This window comes from Lipophrys pholis (assembly GCF_963383615.2).
Source record: "Lipophrys pholis genome assembly, chromosome: 20".
NCBI classification, from domain to species: Eukaryota; Metazoa; Chordata; class Actinopteri; order Blenniiformes; family Blenniidae; genus Lipophrys; species Lipophrys pholis.
The window spans coordinates 9,632,429-9,651,131 of record NC_137648.1 but is presented as its reverse complement, the minus strand read 5'-3'; the positions used below and the strand labels follow the sequence as shown (position 1 = coordinate 9,651,131).

Below are 18,703 nucleotides of genomic sequence, written 5' to 3'. Positions count from 1 at the left end.
GTCGTTGTTTCTGTCGGGGCGGATTTAAACGTTACACCGTACTGAGCTTTTGGAGGATTCGTAGTTTGTTCTAAGTTTTCTTTACGTTCCATATTTTAACTGCGTAGCTTTCTGAGTTGAGTTTTTTTTCGAGAAATACCATCGATAGTGGTGAAGTTGTCGCTTATTTATTTCTTGTCAAGCCTCCAGCTTTTCGCTTAAATGGCATTAACACTCCGTTTGTCATTAACGAGAAACGTAAAGTATCTGAGCAAAAGCTTCGGGTTGCCGGTGACCACAGCTTTGTTTGAAAAGAAATTTTTGAGCTGTGTGAAGGAGGGCGCAGAGACGAAGACAGGTAGGTTGAAAACATGCAGTGACACAATGTGGACTATAGAGGGCAGCAGAGGCCGCCACACTGCCTTCACCCGCACGCAGGTTTGTCAAATAGTGAATGAATTTAATATATTTAACATGAAAGGACAAATCAGTCCAGATATCTGGGTTTAATTATGGACTCTGACCTGAAATTCAAACACATTAAAACAATAACAAAATAGGTTTACCACCGTCTGAAAAATAGGATTTCTGACAAACATTAAGAGAAACTTGTTCATGCAGTTACTTTCAGCAGGCTGGATTACTATAACAGTATAAAAAATGTCCTCACCAACACAAAGAGGGTGGAGCAGATATAGTAAGACAAAAGGGAAAAGTATACATTTATAATTGTAAGTAATGAAGTACTGAAGGTCTTGATTGTCAGTGCTTTAAAACGATGAAACACAGTTTAGCAGCTCTAGTTTATCACAGTAAGCACATTAAATACAACAAATAAGCACAAGACATCATTTGAACGTATTAAATTGTAAATGCATGTAATTAACTCTCTCCCTCCCCAAATTAACTTAAAACATGATCCTGAAGTTGAATCTCTTGTTTACCTGCTGATAGTTTTTTTCCCCCCTTCAGTTGTGAAATGTAATTGAAATAAAAAAGAAAAGAGAGCAACACCCTGTAGAGAGTTAAAATCTGGTTCCACTTCCTTGGAGCTGCACTGGAGCCGTGTAATCATTAGTATGAGGTACAGGAGAGTGGAAAGTGCACCAGATTGTTTTTCTTTGTTGGGCTTTGTTTAGCCGTCCATCCTCTTTAGAAAAGCCTGTGTGGGCAAGGTTAATGCTGTGAGTAGGTTTTGTGTATTATTATTCTTTGCTCTCGTCCTCTTGGATGCGTTTGCCTCTAGGTGTGTTGGACTGTTGGATTCCCTGCGATGAAACCTAAACAGTTTCTGTCCACCTCAGACCACAATCACTGACACACATCCATTAAAAAGTCCAGACAATCTCTCTCATTGTGCCATTTCTCTCTTCTTTTGAAGGATTTTATTCGAATAAGATCATTTACGGCGACTGTTTGTTGCCGTTCAGCGTGAGGTTTAAGCTCAGTGTCTCTTCCTAAGTGTTGTGGTCCATACCGACCTCCCTTTGTGCATCTCGCTCTGTCATTATCTGGAGGTCAGACTGTGGTCTCACATCGGAGGGGATCCGTGGTCACTGTGGCGATAAACCGTCCCGAGGTGCGCAATGCGGTGAACCAGGAGACAGCGCGGCGTCTGCTGAAGGAGCTGGAGGCCTTTGACACTGACCCGGACCTGAATGTCGCTGTGCTACACGGGAAAGGTGAGAGATTTTGAACGACTCTTAACATCGTCTTCTGTCCGAGGAAGCAGTGGGGAGCTCCTGTGACCAGCAGCTGCATTTTGGCCTCATTTTCACTCTCGCATCGGTTGAGATTGTTTAGACATGAGGTGAGGAGTCGCGGCGTGTCGTTCATCTCTGTGCCCATGACGTTAGAGTTGAGGCTCGTCGTGAACGAACCAAGAAGAAATGATCCCTCGTGTTTTTCCATCTATCTGTGCAGAATTGTGTTGGGAAACAAGAAAAACATGCCAGAATGTTTTCTCACTAAAAATCAGAACCAGAATGTATTCGAATAAGTTATTATACAGCTGATTTGAAGCAGGTGGTTCCGTTCACTAAAGCAAATACATACAAACCACTGCAAAATGAGATTATGTTTTTTAAGAAAGTCCAATACAGAGTTAAATGTTTTTGACTGCAGTTTTCTCAAAAAAAAGCAGCAAAATTATGGAAGAATCTTACTTTTTGCACAATTTAGAATTGTGGAACATCAAGATTCACTATTACTAATACTTTCTATTACTATCCTACAAACATACTTTCCTAAATGTCAAAGGATTTTTTTTGTTAGACTAAAAGAGAATCAGGTTATTGTGTTGACAATTATTCTGTGGATTTTCTAAAGTAATTTCAAGGTTCAGTTCCAGATTGTGGCAAAATATATGCTTAAAAACAAATATGGGCGAAGAGCCTTGGATACAACAATTATGTAATTATAGACAATTAAAGGTTAAAGTTATCGTTCAGGTGAAAAGCTCTCCAAAGTTTAAGAACTCAGAAAAACCCAGGCTGGACTTGGTAATGGACAGCTCTGGAAAGCCATGGGACACCCCCTGAAACATTTATTTTATTCCAACTGCTGAGCCTCTTCCTCCTGACCTCAAGTACTCGAGACCACCTTCTCTCAATCACCTTCTTCCTCTTCACTCCTGTGTGTTTTTTCTTTTCTTCTTTTTTTCTTCTTCTTTTCCCTCCCGGGAGTGGCTCAGATCTCACTGAAGTGCTGAGGTGACCAGACAAGAACACACACACACACACACACACACACACACACACACACACACACACACACACACACACACACACACACCTGCAAGGTGGCCTGCACTGTGTCAAGCTCCCCAGGACGGGGCTCACACCACGGCTCCTAGTGCTTCTAAAAATAATCAGTGCAGACACGGAGTGAACTCCTTCCCTCAGTGGAAATAATGTCTTCAGCCTGGATCGACCTGTCTGCTGTATAAAGTTCAGCCTGGCATCCAAGTATATACTTTAGTCTATACTTTAGAGGTTGGAGCCTCTCCAGATGATGCCTCTGGTCTCTGGTTGCAAACTGAAAACTGTGTGTGTGTGTGTGTGTGTGTGTGTGTGTGTGTGTGTGTGTGTGTGTGTGTGTGTGTGTGTGTGTGTGTGTGTGTGTGTGTGTGTGTGTGTGTGTGTGTGTGTGTGTGTGTGTGTGTGTGTGTTGGAGAGTAATTAGCCTGCGTTGAATTGGTTGGCAATTAGCAGCGCAGTAGGTAGTTTGAGCAAAAGAGGCTCCTCTGCGATTCCCACAATGTCCGTAATGTGATTTTAATCATTCCGCCGCACGGTCTTGTCAGCGGGGTGTCCTCCGATGCTGCGTTGCTGAAACGAGACGTTCGAGCGACCTTCGGCGGTGATCGGCGGTGATCGGCGGCGCGACAAGCGGGGAGGTTTTCTCGTTTTGGACGTTTCTGCGGACATGAGGAATCCATTTCGTTCAAATTAGCAGCGACACAATCACTCTCCGCGCTCTCATTCTTCAGTGTCAGTGTGTGTGTGTGTGTGTGTGTTTTTTTTTTTCTCCTTCTCCAGCTTATGAAATTAAGAGTAATTGCTTTCAGCAGGTTTTGAATATGCTGGGACATATTTGGAGAGTTTTGGATTCAGGTTTCTTGGGGGTGTGTGTGGTCAGGTACGATCTAGATATCGGGCCAGCTGTGTCACTGCACGCTCATGTTCAGCAGAGTCCAAAACACACACAACGCACAATAAGATGTGAGGTCTGTAGTGTGAGACGCGTAAAGGGATATTCACAAGCTCACTTTTACTATGTGCTTTCGATGCTAATAGTACTTTTCTTTCACATTTATATTTCTTTCAGTTTGAATTTGAATGCACAATGTATGCTTTTGTAATATGTATGCTGCACATCTTAATATGCCCATAGTGATAAATGACTATAAACTGAAGTTGCGCTAAACCTTTTTGACGTTAGACCTGACTTTAGACAATTCAGTAACGTTCTTAATGTTGGTTTATTTGCTTCCATTAGTGGAAATATTCTGAAATCTGTTCTCAAAATGCAGAACTGTATTAAACCAGACATCTTCATCAGCCCGTCCTCTGACCTGTTGGGGTTTTTCGTGAAGCTTGTACGGCTTCCACTGACCAAGGAGTTTAAACAGCTCAGCTCCCATAAACAGCACCACACACTATTCTTTCTATAATTGCTGCGTTAACCCGCAGCTGTAATCAAAGCTTCCAGCTGATGGGTGTTGTTGGCACAAGCGTTCATTACAATCATTTTCATTACTGCTACATTACAGAGGAATACTTTTTTTTTATTTTTTTAATGACGCCTGCGTCTGTGACATAGTGCTACACGGCCTCTTGAGTAATGTTGTAATTACAACATAATTGTAACTGAAAGGGGCTGTGGTTGTAATGCATTACTCCTCCATCAATGAGAATACGGCGTATATGTGAGCACATGCGCGACCTGTGCCGGCGCGTTGCATTTAAAGTCTTTATGGGAGAGAAGCGTTTGTGTGCCAGCTCGGCCGAAGTGAGTGCTTCTGTCCAAATTGCAGCCCTCAGACTCCAACTCAACTTGTTTTTTTTTTCATCCTCATCATTTTCTCTTCCTCTCCGACTTTCCAGCTGCCATACTTTGTAATTTTGTGGTCTCTTCCAGGAGGGAATTTCTGCGCTGGTTATGATCTGAAAGAGCTGGCCAATCACACCGCCCCCCCCAAATTAGAGCAAGATGTCACCAAAGGTCCTGGTCCAATGGTGAGCGATGCTCGGGTTGTGTGTACGTATATACATGTGAGAGTTATATCTAAAATTTCCTAAAAGAAGCGCAAAAGCTTTCCGTGAAATGTAAGGCGCAGAAAATGTGGTCGGCGGGGATTGTGTGTATTTTTAGTTGTTTGGGAAATGCAGGTAGTTGAAAAGAAAAAAACAAAACTCAATAACTCCAGTCGTGTTTGTGTGTCGTGCAGAAAGTCCTTGGTTCTGGCACAATCGTATCACTAGACAAAGAGGCAGAATCATAACAGAAACCATGTCGTGTACACTATTAAAGAACAAAAACAAAACCTGCAGCCTCCATAAAAACTGTGTTTGGGTTGCATGTTGAGTGTTTTGGATTGAGTGGACCTCCTGTGCAGAACATTCTAGCGTTGTATCTCGTGCAGAAAACAGAGTGCCTCATTTGTTCGGCTGCCGCCAGAACTCGGCTCATTTGTTCTTCTTTTGTTTGACAGTTTTGAGAAATGAATTAGGAAATGAAATCTGGAACAGACTGTAGCAGATAAACCATGAAAGTGGAGGCATGAAAAGAGCAGTGAAAGTACGCGGAGTGGCAATATAAGCCCTCAGCTTGGTGGAGGTTCTTTTGTTTAACGTCTGTGTGTTTTCTTTTCTCGCTGATTGCAGTCATGCATGTTTGTTTGTTTGGATGCTCTGATCCAGTTGTGTCTTTCAGGGTCCGTCTCGGTTGCAGCTGTCGAAGCCGCTGATAGCAGCGGTGAGTGGATTTGCGGTGGCGGGCGGCCTGGAGCTGGCTCTGCTGGCTGACCTCAGGGTGGTGGAGGAGAGCGCCGTCATGGGAGTGTTCTGCCGTCGCTTCGGTACGTCTGTCACCTGCTCGCCTCTCGATAGTTAGGAATGCTAGTCAATAAGTGCGGCATGAAAAGCCACTGTGCATCAAGGTTGAGATTTCCTTCTCATGGAGACGTACGGTAGAGGAGTCATCATCGTTTTGAACTGCATGACCTCTTCAGGGTCTGAAGTAATTACAAAGATGTAGGACATGTTGACAATAGAGTGGAGCAGTTCTGTGAGTGACTGGTTCAACTTCCTCCTGCATGTTGTTCAGGTCTGACCAGCACCTACAGGAATAACTTAGATTATGTTACCAAATGTGGTTTGACGTTTTGTGAAACTTAAGGTCTCCCACTTTCACCGGCAGCTTTAACAAGCATGTACTGTCAGTATCATGTGTGATAGATGAAGCTCGAAAAACAACTGATTATCTGCGATCAGGGACGCGTGCTTGGTTGACGGTAGTCAGGCCACAATAACATCTGCTGCCATACATCACCTTGATCTGACCTGGTTTTCATTAAGGACATTTGTATGAGTGATGTTTGATTCCTCACATTGTGTCTGTCAGTGCCTGTGATGTTCATCCGATCCCGTTTTATAACCAACTGATGTTGAAAACAAGAAGAAAGCCAACAGTTTAGCGCCTCGCATAGCAGCCGAGGTCATTGATGTGTGTTTGCGATTGGGATCACCAGTGTGTCAGGATTACTGAAGCAGTGAAAAAATGCAGTCTATTAGAGAAGCTACAGATTAAAATGTGCAACATATTTTATTACTGTGAGGTCATTGATAGAAGAAGGCCTTGATCCTCTATTCTTCGTCTTGATGTTTAAGTCATAAAACACTTTTCCTAACTTTAAAATAGCAGTAATTATACACACACTACTATTTCTAATACAGCCTTGCCTCTTTTTGCTCAAAATAAAAGGAAAAGCTGAAAAAAAACATCTCTCTTTTCACTTCTTTTCCTTTTTGTTTTCCCCCCCCTTCCCTCTCGCTCTCTCTATCTGAGTGCAGATTAAGCTAAATATATATATATATTTTTTATCAGTTTTTCTTTGAATCCAAGCATATATCATCTGTCTCCTAATGCCAGGAAGTCTTCGCTGTTTCTATTTTCTCAAACCGTGTTGCTCTATCCTCTGTTATCACCCCAGCCTCCTCTTGTTTGTGTGCAAGGACGGCGTCGCGTTGCGATAACGCTGCTGTCCGTGACCTTTTGGCATCGCGGCTGTCGTCTGCTGGGCAGTCTTGATAAGTACAAGAGGAAACAACCAACTGCCAGGTTTCCACCACAGGCCCAAACAGGGCTTACGTATTATTTATGTCACACTATTTCCTCATAAACAACATCTTCCCTTTTTGGCGTCTCATTGCTCACTGGCAGCGTTTGCCCGCTGACTGGGCTACTTTTTAAAAGATCAGCCAGTACTTTAGGGTTTCTGCTGTAAAGTATCCCAGAAAGTCATGGTTTGCGTTGTGTATATAAAAGTGGCTCCTGTCGGACCACTGCAGCATCTCCTTTACAGCTGTCAGTCCTTGAGTCATGCTGAGGAAAAGCTTAAAATACAACCATAGTGTTTATAAATACAGTTGTTGTGCTATAATTTACTGGAAGTACCAGATTTCGAGTGTAAGCATACACAGCTTATCATCTCAGACCTATAATTTAACAGGAGAGCATCCTGACAGTGTCTTCTTACCTGACTCCCTGTCCTCACATATGGACCACTGATGTTGTCACTGCATGCTTCACTTTCTGTCTCACTTCTTATTTAACCCAACTGTTTCCTTGTTTTTCTATATAAAGGAGAAATTACTGTTATCCAGAAGCAAAAGGTATTTTGAATTGAAGTGTAAATATTTCTGCATTGTTTTGATAGTGGATTTTTTGTGAATGAATATTTATATATATATATATATATATATATAATTTTTTTGTTGTTTGTATTGAAAAGTATGATAATATTGCTTGTTCCTGGACTTTAAGTCACGAAGAAGAGTAACTTTGCAGATCTTGAATAATCAGAAATGGTATTTTCTGAATAATTTTCAGGGCAAACTGAGCGAGCGCACACTTTTTGCTGCCTGATTCTTCTTGTTACCAGTCGCTTGCCATCACCTGATACAGTTAACATTTTTCTAATTAACAGCTTCAGCAAGTATTTAATGTAAAACATTGATTTCAAGCTGAACTCATGCTTTCCATCACCAGTTACCTGTTGTCAATGATATTAAATGACATGTTATATCTTTCCACCCCCCAAAAGCTGTCGGATTAAGAAGGGGGGATACAGATTAAAGGAAACATAAGAATCCACATAATGCCTGGGTTTGTCTTTTAAAATGTGGATTTTGAGCACAACTGTGAATATAAACTGGCAAAGTCTCCCAAACAAACAGAAAACTCTTCACCCCGCGTGTTAAACGAGCATGCATTTAACGTATTGCCTGCAAGTTCTGTTAGGCCCGCTTTAATGAGCATTACTGTGGCTTTGACACATTAAACTACACATTTCCTCCCTGTAATTAATTCCCGGCGTCTTGATTGCCTTGATGGGTTGTTTGTCAACACGTTGAGCTGTTTCCTCTAAAACCACTGTGGCTTTTTTTTTTTTTTTTCTCATTCAAATTCAAACGGCAGTAGAAACATTAGTCGATGTGGCTGGAGAAGACTTGTGTTTAAGCGGCTAATTGAATGAGATGTAAGTTTACGGTGCATAAACCCGGCGCCACATACATCTGAAGTGATTTCATTTCGGAAACTTTAAACAATTGAAAAACCCAACTTCCACTGCCTTTTACATCAAAAGTGGTGCCTTTTCAGTGGGACGTGGAGTTTATTTAAAGATCCTGTGTTTCTCTGAGACGATTTCCTTTTAATGGTTGAATTCTGTAACCGTTTTTGGGTCGGGCGCAGATGGCAGCAGCCGAAGGGAATCCCTGGTGGCTTTGGAGTTGAAAAACCCCGAGAGGCTCGCAGCGTCGCTCTGATGTGGGCCAATGGCGACCGCAACGATCTGACAGTTTTCTGGCATCTGATTGGCTGTCGAAACCTGTGGCTTCCTGTCTGGGGCCCCTCTGCCTCGCCGAGGAGGAAATGAGAAGGAGGAGATGATTGCGTCACAGGAATCTGGTATTAGCGTCGTCTGCTGCTCTTTGAGTTTTCGGGCCTGAATAAAAAAAATATCACGGCACGTACCTAATTTACCGATGTTATTTTGGTCACAGAAGAACATCACAAAGCAAAAAAATGTAAAATAAAAAAAGTTGGCAAAGGGAAAGGAAACTTAAAATACTTCAGTCATATATAGAGATCCTAAATAAAGGATGTTCTGCATAATGACAGACGTATTACTTTAAATATTATTGTTCCTCCTCCTCCATTTCCCACATTTAAGTTGACTTTCAGGAGCTGCTCCACTCCTAAGTGAGTCAGAGAGATGGGAGACTGTAAAAAGAAGAGGCACAATGTTGATTTTAAGTAAAACCGCAGTCCAAAAGCTGACGTAAAGTCGTCCAAATCAAACAGCTGCTCAGTGCGTTTGACTCTGAGTGACATTGTCCAGTGTTTTCATCATATTACCTCAAAAATCGGCACTCCTGTGAAACTGCAGGCTTTTTCAAGTGAGGCGTGGATGAACGGGCAGTTCTTCTGATAAAAGAAAACAAGCAACATCACAGGTGAATAACTTGATACAGGCCTTGATAAATTCATATCAGCTCAAAGGCTCTTCTCCTCCATGTTTGACGGTTTGATGCACTTTTTAGGAGCCGCTCACAGCGCCTCTCACATTTACATGGTTCAAGGCCTCATTTGCAGCCATGGTGGTCTTGTAAAATAGCACTCTACAAAGTTAGGAAGACAGAGGCCTGGTATTAAACCAGTGGGCTAAAGATATGTGAGTCACTCGTCTCTGACCCAACCCTACCGAGTTTCCCGGTGAGCGTTTCAAAGCGGGCTTCCGATTGAAGGTCTGCTTATTTTACCACGTGTCCATTTAGTCTGGGGTTATCCGGAAATCGTTAATCCACATCAAACTTAATCGCATTACCCTCATGGGAGGCCATTGTAGTGGGGTTTGCTTTGATGTGGTGAGGATGCCAGCAGCACCAGGAGCAAACCAAGAATAGCCGAGTGTGTCACGTTTCACACTGTTCTGTGTTAATCAGACCTCCCGTCTCCGGTTATTGGATGTGGTACTAACATTATGATTTCTGATAACAGAGTAGCTGCTTCTGGGATTATTTAATGAGCTTGAACTCTGTCAAAGAGGGCGAGGCCTCCCGCACGTCAACGATCATCTTTCACGCTACTGAGAAAAGTCTAGTCTCATGAAACTTTATAAAAATCTGGGTATTGTGTCAGAATTTATACATATTTGTCTTTTAACTTGGCACTATTAGTAATCTATTGGAACAAACTTTCACATTTCTTCATATAAGCGAGTTACAATGTGAATCTTATTCTGGATCCTGTTGAAAAACTTTTCATAGTTGAGGAGGAAAGTTTGACCCAGGACTCAACTTTTAGGAAAATACCAAAGAAGCAAATGTTGGTTGATTTTTAGCTTCTTTATGAATTTCACATTAAATGATTTCATTGTTAACAACTGTTGGCGTCCATATGCAACACAAGTGTGATCAGAGGTGATCAAGGCATTAAACTGCAATTGTCATATCTGTTACATTTAGCGTTGTTTTATTTAGATTACATTAATTTCAGATGACACGTTTTCTATTATGATTATTTACTACAAATAGTTATGAACTTCACATATTTAATTTTCTGAGATTCTTGCAGAAACCTGAGGAAATAAGGTAATCACTTAAAAATCTCCACACACATACATATGCTTCAGTAATGTTCCTGTTGTTGACACTGCAATGCATCACTATTTTAATGATGACCAGAGAATATATTTTTCTTTGCTCTTTTTATTCATAGCTTTAAGTGTCTTGTGCCCCCACCCCCCCCACAAAAAGTCCCACAGTTTTTCTAAAAGAAGTTGTAATGCATGCAACATCATGTTGTCACATCTCAGAAGATGCAGTAATAAATGCTGTCATCTGCCTACAAAAAACAAAAAAAACAACAACTGTGAAAGACACTACAACAGCTTTGTAATGTTCTTTGTGGAATTTGAGGGACTATTCAATGGAACATTGTGATAAAACTCAAGCAGGAGCTCCAGGAAATGGTCTCACTTTCCCAACTTGAACAAAAAAAAAAAAACTGTCACTAAAGCTGTGATTAAAGTCATAGCAGCCTTCTGTTGTTTAGGATTTCAACGATGGCTTCATGTCAGCCTGCTGGAAGGTGGCGTCTCTGTTTCGTGCAGACGATGTTGTTATTCTGGCTTCCAGCGTGGACTGGGACAATTTCCCCCCTGAATGTGGAGCAGTAGGGCTGGGCATCAGCACCTCCAAGTTTCTCAATGAAAAGGATGGCATGCCCTCTCCAGGTAGGGGAGGAGGTGGAAGAATCTAAGTGTCTCGGGGTCTGTGATGGGAGTCACTGTACCGTACTGTTGTGGTGTAGAGGGAGCTGAGCTGTAATGCAAAGCTCTCTGTTTACGTTCCCACCCGCCACCGATGAACTTTAAGTCATGACCAAGGTCACGGATACAAGTGACAGATTATGATGCTCCATAGTTTACCTGGCATCTCCCACAGGAAGGAGCTTCCCAGTTTGGCCCAGGACCTACTGACCTTCTGGGGAGATTATAACTCTGGTCCGGAAGTGGCTGGTGGTGGAAGCTGTGGGGTAAAAGGATATCCAGGTTCTTTACTTTCCATACTGCAACTGTGACCACATATGGACTGAATGTGAAAGAGGTGAATGGAAGGACTTTTAATGCTCTTTTTTTGTGACTGAGCCTAAAATACCAAGCTCGGCAACAAGCAGATGAAGTATCCAGTGTTTCGTCTCGAGTTCTCCTACATCCTCCTACGTCAATCAGATAAGCCACGAATAATCTTGTGATGCAGGAAGAAGCCCATTTTTTTACATTTGGTTATTAAACAATGGGAGTTGCTGACTCATGATGATGACTCAGGTTATTAACAAGTTGCAGTGTTGATAAAAGACTGCATAAAACCAGAACAACCTTTCCAAACATTTAGCTCAATATTGAGAACCAAAGATTTTGCTTTACAAGTAATCTGGTGATCGTTGCCACATATTTTCTTCTGTCAGGCTCTTTAAAGCCAGACGCACCTTCAGAGTTAAAACAACTTCAAGGAGGAGCTGCCAACCTCTCAGGTCCTATTCATGTGGGACAAAGCACAGCTCTGTCAAACAGGACACATCAGAGACGGGACTATCAGAGAGAGACGAGGGTGAGGGGTGGAGGTGCTGGAGACGGGAGCTGTGGATAAGAGGGGAGATCCTTCCGGTTGCTGATAGCAGTGGTGCCTAAGTCAGCAACAAAGGCAGACACACTGGAGGTCAACCTGGCTCTTTATCTGGTCTCCTTTAAGTCAGGCTCTGTCTTCTTCTGTCTCATTTCATCTTGGTGTGCTGCTCGTTGTATCTTCGCCACGCCATTCACTTCCTGTTTCTGCCCACTCCTGTAATTGAGGGTTAAAGGACCGAACGGGACATCTCCATAAACTCTGACCCACAGGAAGCGGTGACAATGACACCTGCATGCCTCATTTTAATCTACTGGAATAGATGTAGAGATACTCAAGAAATACTTCACTCAAGCGTCTTGAAATCTCGTTAATGTAATGAGGCAAAATGAAGCCCTTCTTACTGGACTTTTTGCTTCCCATTGTCGATGATGGATTTTTCTATGTTACTCTTGCCTGTTCGGTTTAAATAAGCTTTTAGATTGTTTTCATCTCGTTACTTCTGTCATCCATGAAATGCTGATGAATGGAAACCGGTTGCACGGTATAGCCACAGAGTAAGACAATTCCCAGCTGTTTATAGTCTAGTGGTGTCAACACACAGGCAAGAGTTCAGTCTAGCCAGGATATAATTTCAAAAAACATTTGTGCTAAATGCTGCATGATGTTTTAAAATGTAGGCTTAGCATTTTTGACATTTCATTGCTGTTGAAGCTGCAGTTATTTCTATTTAAAATATTCAGTTTGTTAAGGTAAATAAAATAATTTTATGTAAATGCTTAAGAAATATTAACTTTCATCACAATATTAGTTTGTATCTACATTTTATTACATTACTATTTTATTAGTCTTTTTTTTTTTTTTCATTGGTCAAATTGGGGTTTATGTGGCCCCTGGACTAAAATGACTTTATACCCTTGTTGTTTGGGCTTTTGGCGTGGTGTGTGCATGTAATGGATAGTAATGTAACTGTTAATAGTAGCAGTTACTTCAACACTACTCAGTAATATGAAAGGGGTACATAACCACAAGCTTTCGAATCACCGTGTCAGAGTGAGATTCTCAACAAGATATAAAAGAAAAATGTTGCTGGTGACGAAAATGGCAGAAGAAAAGAAATGCAAATTTCTGAGAATTTCATCATTCAACACACAGGAGGAAAATCAATCTTCAGGTCAGCTCCATATTGCACAAATGTAAAGAGAAAACAATATTAAAGACTTTATAAATAAAAAACAATGCAATACAAAACCCCACACTGGTATTATAACATAATAAACAAACAGAATGTAGACCCTTCATATGAAAAATGTAGACGTTAACACTATCCTCAATGGGTAGATTCTTCACATCTGTTAATGGATCCTGCCGTTCATATAATTGTTTGAATGTGGCTTCGCCTGAAAAGAATTTGAAAACTCCTCGTTCATAAAGTTACCAAGTGAGGAGAGAAAAGCAGCAGAAACCACAAGACAGGTTGTGTGTGAATGTGCCGCTCACTTGTTTCTGAATGTCCTTGTTCATGTGAGTATATGTGGTTACATGTGGTACAAAGCTGCACGGGGCAGAGCCCCGACTGAAAACACCCCTGGTTGTTATCTCAGTCAATATTGTAAAGTCCTTGAATCCTTCACTGGAACGCACACCCGCGCTGCGAGAAACTGTGCTGCTTTTCATGTGTCATTTCTATTACATTCGATCGGCTCAAGGTGTCCAGCCTTATAGTGTGTAATTTACATTTTAGTAGAAGACACTCCTGTAATGAGGGATGACTGAAAAATTGACTGAAATTGAGTATTTGCAGACAGCGTAGAGCGCGCCCATCCTTACCTCCCTCCCCCTCACGCCTAATCATCGTCTTCACTCTGTCAGAGCAGCAACATGTGCTGACTGTCTGAACCTGAGGCCGGCCCCCAGATTGGTCACACATGTATTAACACTGGTATTCCATGTATTCCAGTTTAATTTATTTGAACGACACGGAGAAATAGGCTTGCAGAGTATGAATAGAATCGCATTATTTCCATGACTCCCCACAGAATGAGAGGGGGAGAGAAAGAGAGAGAGAGAGAGAAAAAAAAATCCCCCAGCCAGCATGATGATTTGGGGTTATGAAAACATGTTCGACACATGTGCTCTCAATAAGGGGCGGTCAAATAGAATCAGTGACTTGGAGGAATTAGGGAGTTGGGATTGTGGTGTGGAACTGAGGAGAACTGAACAGTAGGAAGTATGCCAGTTGCAGCTGGTGCTCTTTAGAAATTAGGATAGATGCCAGAGGCTTACTGTACCTTGCAGTGTGCGTGTGTCCCCCCCCTCCCCGTCTCTTGTTTTTTCCCTCTCTTGTGGACACGGTAATAATGCAAATGTGTCCGGCGAGACCGAGCACGAGAAGGAGGCTGAGCTTTCACGAGAAGAGAGCAGAGTTACGGTTAAGGAGTAAAATTGTCTCAAAACTTTGTTCCCTTGACAGATATAGCCTTATATTATTGTCACAGTATTTTATGTTTCTCCAATTGTTTCCTCGGCTGTTTTCACACAGCTCTAGTGAAGTGAACATATTACACAGGTCCTGAACTTCTTCACTTTGCACATTTTAAAATAGCCCAATGTAAGCGTGCTGGAGAACGCTGCAGTTGTTCTCAGTGAAAGTGACTTTTTCACCTGCAGAAATACACTCTATTGACAAAAGTATTTGCTCAGCTGTCCAAAACATTAAATTCAGGTGTTCCAGTCACTTCCATGGCCCCAGGTGTGGCGCCTAGCGGCATGCAGACTATCTCTACAAACATTTGTGAAAGAATATGTTGCTCTCAGGAGCTCAGTGAATTCCAGCGTGGTACTGTGACAGGATGCCACCGGTGCAATAAGACCAGCCGTGAAATTTCCTCACCACTAGATATCCCACAATCAACTGTTCGTAGTACTAGAATGAAGTGTAAGCGATTGGGAACAACAGCAACACTTGTTTGGCAATCTGATGGACAAGTTTGGGTTTGGTGGTTTCCTGGAGAACCGTACTTGTCCAATAGCGTTATACCAAGTGTAAAGTCTTGTGGAGGGGAATTTATGGTGTGGGCTTGTGTTTTGGGAGTTGGGCTCAACCCCTCCGTTCAGTGAAAGGAAATCTGAAAGCTTTCAACCATACCAAGGCATTTTGGTCAATTTCGTGTTTGGAGACGGTCCCTTCATGTTCCAATGTGACTCCACACCAGTGTACGAAACAAAGTCCATAATGACATGGAACGTTGAACAACTGACCTCAACCTGATAGAACACCTTTGGGATGAATTAGATTGGAGACCGTCTCCTCCCACATCAGTGTCTGAACTCACAAATAGTCCAGGATTCCCATAAACATTCCAAACCATGTGGAAGACCCTCCAAGAAGAGTTGAAGCTGCTGGACCAACATCATATTAAATCCTATGGTTGGAGAATGGTAGGTGCCCAAATACTCTAGCAAGATGGTGTTACAAGATGTTTGCAATTGCTTTTTTGGCCTTAACTAAATAACTCAAACAAATCCAATTTGTATTATTTCAAAACAACAAAAAATAGAAAATGTTGACAGAATCACCAATGTTTGGTGTTTTCTTTGATAAAATGAATGAATAAGTTATTCCATTGCTCTGTGTATTAGCCTTTGTGCATTGTTTTGGGATGTTTTGGATGCTCTAAGTGTATTTGATGCACACACGGTTTGCACTGTAAAATAATCTCATATTTGAAGTTTGGCCTTTTTTCCAGGTGTTCCGCTGATAGACGGAGGCACAGTGCGTCTGCCGCGTCTCATTGGACTGTCAAGAGCCCTGGATCTGATCCTGACTGGGCGTCCAGTTGGAGCACAAGAGGCTCTCGCATATGGACTGGCCAATATAGTTGTTCCTGATGGCCAAGGTGTCCAAGTTAGATTTGTTTTGATCAGTTTATTATCCTGATTTACGGCATGCTATCAGCCAGTCACACTTACATAATCGCAACATAAATGTTACCCAAGAAATGACTTTTACAGCTGCGCTAATTCCTGGCAACAAGTCACTGGTTTGACTGTTTGGTTTTTATATAAGATTTTAATGAGCTATTTCCTCAACTAATATAGGAAACGTATTGAATTGATTGAGGCATTATTGAAACATACTTTATTCATTAGTTTTCAACAAAAGCCTATGGATCCCCAACAAAACTTTCCTTAAAAGGACTTTAGATTTTTTTAGCAAGTCTTTTCATAATAAAATACACTCTCATTATATCTGATAGGATATATTTATATATTTATTTCTCGATAAATCATGTATATTAAGAATACTTTGCAACTGCTGGCTGTATCATTGCAACACATTGATGATATATGTCTGCTAATCAGCTGAATATAAAATAAAACGTTTAACTTAGCATTACAACTGAATTGAACATAGAACACAACAAGAACTGTAAAGTCTTTATTCAACTGAACATTTTATATTGATTAACAATATTAATGCTGTGGAAATAAATTGCTTGTATTTGTTATGGGTTCTTTTTACAAATGACCAAAATCTGAACATTATCATGGTTTAAGGAGATCTCAGTGCAGCTTAAAAAAAGAATACAAGGCAGGGGTTGTGACATGTTAAACAAAGTTCAACAATATATTCTGTAGCCTGGGACTCATTTTCTGTCAGGAAATATTTATTTTCCTTAACAAAGTCTCTCATAATAAACAATGTATGTTGAAAATATGTTCTAATGACACCATTAAAAATGTTGAGGTGAGTTGAGTGTCAGGATGAGACACATCTCATTAGAATAACAAATGAATGCTTGCTTATCCTTAAATCCCCCCAAAAGCCTCCCTATGTGCTCTTATGGCTCAATCTCTGATTCTCTTTCCTCCCCACACTGACGTGAGAAGCTCAGCTTAATTCTTTTTGGGAATGCTTCTTCACACACTTACTCTTTGGTAAAGGAGGAGAGACGGATAATCGCTTAATGGCAGCTGTAACATCAAATGGATGCGAAGAAGCGACTTTAAAAGAGGACATATTAGAGGGCCAAGTTTCAGCTGGAGGACTGACTTCCTGTGTGTGCTTGTACCACGGTGTGTTTATTGTTATGAATGGCAATTTTTGCTCCTGTAAGCAGACTGTGCATTCATTACGTGCTGGGCTGACTTTGTGCTGCGATCACAGCTTTGCAGGCGGCTGTGGAGTTAGCAGAGCAGATCAGTTCCTTTCCTCAGCAGTGTCTGCGTGCTGACCGCTCCTCAGCCATTTACAGCTGCTACGACGCTCCAGCTTTCACACAGGTACGACTTATATAGGGAAATAACACTTTCATATAATGTGCATGCCAGGTTTTGATGTGCTTGCGTTGGGCCAAGTGTTCGAGGAGTTTCACAAAAGGATTTAAGAATTGTTAGGACAGATGTGCTTATTTATCTAATGTTTTGTGATTTATGAACACGTGGAGAACCGCAGAGTTCTGAGGAAAATGTCTCGGAAGACAAACTGATAATTTCAACACATTTAACACAACATCATGTGTTTATCATGTTTTAAAAACTTTTACAGACTTGTGAAATTCAAATATAATTGTATAATTCTGATTGATATATTAGTAAAAATTCCTTTAGAATTGTTTGTGCATTTTTCTCCTATTGACTTTAAAGTTGTGACTCATTTGTTTGCGTGTTATTTATGTTCATTATTTAAAGTTAATATAAGATTATTGCTTTAGGAATTCTGAAGTTATAAGCGTTATTCGTAAAGCAAATAGAATGTGGAGTAATGAGAAGTATTTTCAGCTGAACTTTAACTGGTTTTACTGTCTCTTGTCACACTAAGGCCATGCAGTATGAAGTCGACCACGGGGTTACCGTCATTCAAGCAGAATCCATCCCTGGGGCAAACAAATTCAGTGCTGGAGGTGGAAGAGGAGGGAAATTCTGATAGAAATAGTCCAGCCGAGGCCTGTTGAATTTTGCTTTCAGGTGATCAAATACATCGTGCTGCAATAGAGTGCAAACTGCCAGTGTACAAGTTAGAAAAATGTGCATTTTGTTAAAAAATTGACTAAAGAAATTTACAAGAGAATAACAAATTGTGTAGTTTCTCAGTTTCTCATTTTATGAAGTGATTCCCACTAATTATTTATAGACTCTAAAGCCTGTTTTTTTTTTTTTACCCCAAACTGTTATTTTTGTTTTTGTGCTACTAACCATTATTTAATTTTTTTGGTGAAATAAACATAGAGGTGTTGTAGAAAAAAAAAAAGTGCACCTTTACTTGCCATGTTCAACCATCAGCCATGTGAATTCTTGTACTACCTTTTCATGCTGAGGAATGCCGATTTGTTGTAAGCCGCGACCACAAAACTACTCCAACACCTACGACCGAAACGACATCAAACGCAGCAAACCTGCGGGAGCTCGCCATTGTTCCTTTGACTCGGGGTGGAAAACACTCGATAACTGGGATAAGGCGTCCGCTTGCGTACATGAGCATGCGTGTGCATGCGTGACATCGTAACCATAGCGATGTAATTATTGCGGAGAATTCAGCTCTTCTTGTCAGATGTGTGGCAGATGGAAGCATTCCTCCGGCCTGCGAGCGCGTTGCCCTTTAATTTGACGTGTTCAAGAGACGCATGTATTGTTAAATACAAATCAAACAAAACCCCAACCGTAACACCACCTCACTGCCGTTTTTGGGGTAAACTTCTTTGGGACCCTTTTGAATAAAAACATGTCTCATGAGAAGAACAATAAGAGGCGGGATATATGTGTGTTATGTGTGTGTGTGTAACATAGATGCAGACAGACAAAGACCT

At 41.3% G+C, this 18,703-nt stretch overlaps 1 protein-coding gene across 2 annotated transcripts; it reads left to right on the top strand.

Annotated features, from left to right (window-relative positions):
* Positions 1-6: 6 nt before the first annotated feature.
* On the top strand, positions 7-18,650 carry LOC308125693 (enoyl-CoA hydratase EchA19). Of its 2 annotated transcripts, XM_080489625.1 has the most exons (8): positions 7-337; positions 1,497-1,661; positions 4,621-4,718; positions 5,416-5,560; positions 15,644-15,793; positions 16,842-16,973; positions 17,065-17,180; positions 17,719-18,630. In XM_080489625.1, the coding sequence occupies exons 1-8, from the start codon at positions 202-204 to the stop codon at positions 17,821-17,823; spliced, it is 1,047 nt and encodes a 348-aa protein (XP_080345751.1). In that variant the 5' UTR covers positions 7-201; the 3' UTR covers positions 17,824-18,630. The 2 variants fall into 2 exon arrangements, with proteins under 2 accessions (XP_080345751.1, XP_080345752.1); XM_080489626.1 differs by lacking the exon at positions 16,842-16,973 and having other exon boundaries at positions 13-337; positions 17,719-18,650.
* The last annotated feature ends 53 nt before the right edge of the window (positions 18,651-18,703 follow it).

Bases quoted from the DNA above. Each gene is read 5' to 3' on its own strand.
- LOC308125693 (XM_080489625.1), top strand. From the start codon at position 202: ATGGCATTAACACTCCGTTTGTCATTAACGAGAAACGTAAAGTATCTG. The intron at 5,561-15,643 runs GTACGTCTGTCA...CCTTTTTTCCAG, and splicing joins AGTGTTCTGCCGTCGCTTCG to GTGTTCCGCTGATAGACGGA. The intron at 17,181-17,718 runs GTACGACTTATA...TGTCACACTAAG, and splicing joins ACGCTCCAGCTTTCACACAG to GCCATGCAGTATGAAGTCGA.